Raw genomic sequence first — 6,000 nt, 5'->3', positions numbered from 1 at the left:
AATAACTTATTAATTAATAAAGAAGTAAATTTATTTAAAATGGATAAACACTTTTTCAAATGCTTCAATATATTGTTATTTTCCTTCTCTCAACAACCAAATGCATGTTTTATTACTGGACAATTCAATCAACCTACACATAGAAGATTAAATAAATCAACATTTAGAAGCGTAATATTACAAGTTATATTCTATACACTATTTGGTATTCTAGGATATTTCTCATTTTTAAATACAGCAAAAGATAATATTGTTTTAAATTATGAAAATAGTAATGTATCTATACTTTTATGCAAATTTCTTTTATCCTTGACATTCTTCTTCTCTGTCCCATTAAATTTTATGGGATCTTATCAAAGCATGTTAGCTCTTGGTATAACAACAAGAGATGCCTTATATAAATTATATACTTATATATTTAGAAGAACTGGATATTCAGCCAACCTATCTTTATTATTGTCTGAATATACAAATGATCCATACCAAGAAACACATGCAGATAATATTACAGAACATTCAAGTGTTAGCGAATCACAAACAGATGATCAAAATCAAAGAATGTGGATATCAGTAATTGTCACCATTTTTTGTGCTCTAATTGCATGCAAGGTTAAAAAATTATCGAATGTTATAGGTATAGGAGGAGGTATCACATCAACTCTAATTTCATGGTAAAAAAAAAAAAAAAAAAAAAAAAAAAAAAAAAAAAAAAAAAAAAGTAGTCCATACACATGTATATGTGTATATATTTTATGTCATAAGTGTTAAATATATTCACACACACATACATATATATATATATATATATATATATATATATATATATATATATATATTTATATATATTTATTTATTTATATATTTTATTTTTTTTATATATTTTATTTTATTTTTTTTTTTTCTGTTAGCCTATTACCAAATTTAATATATTATAAAAATAGACACAATGTTTCAAATAAGCTCAAGAGATATTCAACTCTGTTCATGCTTTGTTTCTTCTCATTTATGGGATTCTTATCCGTTGTAGTGACAACCTTAAATTTAATTTTATAAGAACATAGTTTTTCTTTTTCTTTTTTGAAATACCATTATAAATGAAAAATATATAAAAAAAAAAAAAAAAACGAAGGATGCTTAATAAAACATACAAAACATGGAGCTACCATTTATTCTTTTAATATTATTAAAATTATATATATATATATATATATATAATATTTTACTTTTTATTTTTTTTTTATTTGTACCTAATTCATTATATAATTTCTACTTATTGTTTTTTTTAAATGTGCATTTATATTTCATATTTTTTCATTATAATAAAATAGAAAAAAAAAATTTTGATCTAGCCATTTATATATAAATGTGTTAGAAAAGAAAAAAATATATGTACATAAAAATAATTGAACAATAAGATATATATATTTAAACTTTGAAAAAAAAAAAAATATAAAAATATGAACAAATTATAAATCCATGGAATGATAAAATAAAATAAAATAAAATAAAAAAACTATATATGGAGAGAGAATAATAAAATATTAATAAATTATTATGTATAAGAATATACATACATATATATATATATATATATTATAAATTATATTAAAATATGCATAGTAATAATATAACTGTTATTTATTTATATATATAGTCATGATTAAATACTTACAGACCCCTAAAATAAAACATTATACATCTAAAATAAATAAAAATAATAATAAAAAGGTGCTGAAATATTTTTATTATATACTAATTATATGATTGAATAATATGTAGAGGGCAAAAGAAAAAGAAATAAATTAATAAATAAATATATATATATATATATATATATATATTATCAATACGTACAATTGATATGTTATATTAAAAATTACACAAAATTTTTGTAAAAACCAAATGTAATTAAAAAAATATTTATACATAACTAAAAAAATATAAGATAAAATAACTAAATTCAAATAAAATGAACATATGAAATATGATATGTTATATATAATATGTAATATTTTATAGGTTATAAATAAATAAATAAATATATATATATATATATATATATATATATAATTAAATAGTATCTCAAATAGATGAAAAAAATGGTGCTAAAAATTTAGGCAAAAAAGGATAAATAAAAAGGTAAATATAAATATATATATATATATATATATATGTATTTTTTTTTTTTTGTGTGTGTATGTCATATTATGGCTCAATAAAAAGGTATAAGAATTTGAACTAGAAATCCTTGATATTACTACATGTATTGTCTGTACTTTCCATATTACTAGCATTATTATCGATACTATCATTATTTGTACTACGAATTGAATTATTTTCATTTTTATTATCATGGTTTCCTTTATTATAGCTAACATTATCATTATTAATAGAACCATCATAATAATAATTATTACTACTAATATTTATTTCACACGTAACATTATTATTATTATTATTATTATTATTTTTTTTCATGTTATCATTTTGAGTTTCATATTCTTCATTTTTACAGTGGTTATTATAAAAATTTAACTCATAAGAATTGTTATATCCATTCATATCATTTTCCATAAGTTGGTTTTTTTTTATTTGTTCATCATTAGATATATTATTATTTACAACCATATTCACAATGTTTAAATCTTTAGTATCATTCATATTATTCCTATTATTCTCTGAATAAATTGTACTCATGTCACTCATATATGTACAGTCATTCATTTTACAATTTAAAATGCTTTCATCATGATTTCCTGTATTTTCATTATATCCATTATTCATATCTTTATTTATTTCATTATTCACATCATTATTCATATCTTTATTTATGTCATTATTCATATCATTATTCACATTATTATTTTTCTCACTGTTCCTATTATTTATCATCTCATTGTTCATATTATTAATCATTTCACTGTTCATATTATTAATCATTTCACTGTTCATATCATTTATCATCTCACTGTTCATGTCATTTATCATCTCACTGTTCATGTCATTTATCATCTCACTGTTCATATCATTACTACCGTAACTATTTATATGATTCATGTTACTAATACTGTTCGTATAATCTTGTATCACACTCATTTGGTTTGTAAAATAATTCACCTGATTCATATGACCTAGTTGATTCAACTGACTCATTTGGTTCAATTGATTTAATTGACTCATTTGGTTCAATTGATTCAACTGACTCATTTGGTTCAACTGATTTAACTGATTCATTGGGTTCAACTGATTTAATTGATTCATTGGGTTCAATTGGTTTAATTGATTCAATGGGTTCAATTGGTTTAATTGATTCAATGGGTTCAATTGATTCAATGGATTCAACTGACTTAATTGATTCATTGAATTCATTTGGTTTAATTGACTCATAGTATTCATCTGGTTCAACTGATTCATTGTATTCATTTGATTTATATGGTTTAGTTGAGTAGGAAAATTATTAGAGCCATATAACAAACTGCTGGTACTACCATTGTGTGTAGAATAATGTGAAGGAAAAGTATTAACATTTGAATTCATATGATCGTAAAAATTCAGTTCATAAGAATGATGATTGCTTAATTCATTATTATTATTATTGTTAACATTATTATTATTATTGTTAACAATATTGTTATTATTATTATTATTATTGTTAATATTATTATTATTGTTAATATTATTATTATTATTGTTGTTGTTGTTATTATTACCATTATATATATAATTTTTATTTCCATTTTTTTTGTCATCATTCATTCTAATAGTATTAATCCCTTTATTTTTATTCATATGATAATTATTCATGTTACCATCGAAATTTTTATTATTATAATAAATTGCATTCATATTATTATTATTATTAACAATATTGTTGTTATTTACATTATGATTTATATTATGGTTCACATTATTATTATTATTATTATTAATATTAGAAGGATTCATTTTAATACCGTTAGATTTACTTACTTTAATTTTACATCCTTTAAAAATATAACCATTCATTTCTGTCAACGCTCTAAGACATTCATCATAATTAAAAAAATGAATAAAGCAATAAATTTTATGTGGACTTTTTTGAGTGTTCTTAATCATCTTAACAAAACATATACTATTATATATATTGCAAAACAAATTCTCAATTTCCTCTTTTGTTGTATTTATAGGTAAGCTACCAACATATATAGAATAAGTACCTTTATCATCTATCTCAATATTTAAATCTTTTTCATTTGTGGTTATATTATCACTCATATTATACTTAGCCCAATTTAATTTAAACCTATGAGCTTTTCCTGGTATCCATTTTCCATTCAATTTCTCAAAACAATATTTTGCTACTTCATATGTAGAAAACTCTATAAAAGCATATGAATTTTTTTGATTGCTCTTTTCTTTACATAATTTTATTCTTATTATATCCTCAGCAAATTCATAAAACATACAATATAAAATATAATTCTCGTCAACAACCTCATCCTTAATCTTCTCTAAATCACCTACCCATAAGGTTTTTGTGTTATATGAATTGTTCATGTTCTTATTTTCATCTAATAAAGTATTCCTACTAGTTGCATTCATATTTTTAAAGTGATCAAAAAAAAAAAAAAAAATTAATTAGTGCAAAATATATACAAAATAATTAAAATGTAAATATGTGTATAAATAAAAGAATCAATAAAAATGTATGTATGGATAAACATTTATATGAATAAAAGCACAAATAAATAAATAAATATATATATATATATATATATAAATATATTTATGTATAAATAAAAGCAACTATAAAGATAGTATTTAAATATATAAATTTATGCGTGAAATTTTTATACATTAGAAAAAAAAATTATAAATAAATAAATATATATATATATATATATATATATAATATACACCTTAATATAAAAAACAAATGATACATCATTTATGTCATATATAAATTTTTATCTTATTTTTCAAATTATTAATTCTTATTTTGTATATATATATAAATAAAACATATATAATCTGTTTTTTTTTTTTTTTTTTTTTTTTTTTTTTTATCTTTCACGTTTTTGTATTTTTTGAATATTTTATATATTTATGCTTCCTCAATTTTTGTCTACCTCATAAAATGAGAAATCATATAATTTTCCTCTAAATAGATAAAAAATATACATAACAAATTCTTTTAAAATACCACATATAAAAAATAATATATATATATATAAATACAAATAGATCTATATAATTATATAATATATATATATATATATATTAAGAAAATACAATTTTTTTTCATTCCTTTTATTCAATTATTATTGTTATATTTAAATACATCAATATATAAAAATTGTCCTAAGTAATATAAAAACCAATTACACAAATAAAAAAGGAATCTTCTCACTTTTATGTACAGGCAAAATATTAAAAATAGAAGATATATATATATATATATATATAATTATTTATAAACAGAAGAAAAAAATGTTACAATTATATATCATATAAATTTATTATTCCTTTTTTGTGTTAATATATATAAATAAGATTTGTATTTTTATTCATATGTATTTTTTTTTTTTTTTTTTTTTTTTTTTTTCTTTCTTTTTATGTTCAGAATAAAAATATGATATTTTATGGAATTATAATATTTTACTATAAGTATCTATTTTCATATAATCTTTAAAAAAAAAATAATAATAATAAATAACAAATATTAGTATATAAAACATATAAGGTTAATATATAAAAAGGGTATATATAGTTATTTTGTGCATTTATATGATTATTTTATATTTTTATATTTTCTCAAATTTATAAATATTATATTATTTTTAAATATATATATATATATATATATATATATATTTATAGGGGGTATTATATTTTTGAAATAAATAAATAATATATAAAATATATACACCTCATATATTTTATCACATTTGTAACTCATTATATGTTCATACTCTTAAAAAAAAAAAAAAAAGAAGAACAATATTGTTATGTAGTATGTAA

At 18.7% G+C, this 6,000-nt stretch overlaps 2 protein-coding genes across 2 annotated transcripts in view; one reads left to right on the top strand and one right to left on the bottom strand.

Moving 5' to 3' along the window:
- PF3D7_0629500 (amino acid transporter AAT1) overlaps positions 1-1,053 on the top strand; it is a gene marked incomplete at both ends in the record, with an annotated part of 2,058 nt that extends 1,005 nt beyond the window's left edge. The window contains 2 exons of the mRNA XM_961184.1: positions 1-671; positions 909-1,053. The exon at positions 1-671 is cut by the window's left edge and continues 1,005 nt beyond it. Of these exons, the coding sequence (XP_966277.1) occupies positions 1-671; positions 909-1,053 (816 nt within the window). The remainder of the gene's footprint in view (positions 672-908) is intronic.
- Positions 1,054-2,238: 1,185 nt separating this feature from the next.
- On the bottom strand, positions 2,239-4,581 carry PF3D7_0629400 (polyadenylate-binding protein 3, putative; the record flags this gene model as incomplete). Its single annotated transcript, XM_961183.1, has 1 exon — positions 2,239-4,581. One exon carries the CDS (start codon positions 4,579-4,581, stop codon positions 2,239-2,241), a length of 2,343 nt encoding a protein of 780 aa, XP_966276.1.
- Between the last annotated feature and the right edge of the window lie 1,419 nt (positions 4,582-6,000).

The sequence above is a fragment of the Plasmodium falciparum genome (assembly GCF_000002765.6).
Source record: "Plasmodium falciparum 3D7 genome assembly, chromosome: 6".
Lineage (NCBI taxonomy): Eukaryota > Apicomplexa > Aconoidasida > Haemosporida > Plasmodiidae > Plasmodium > Plasmodium falciparum.
The sequence above is the reverse complement of the archived record's forward strand: the minus strand, read 5'-3'. Positions and strand labels throughout refer to the sequence as shown.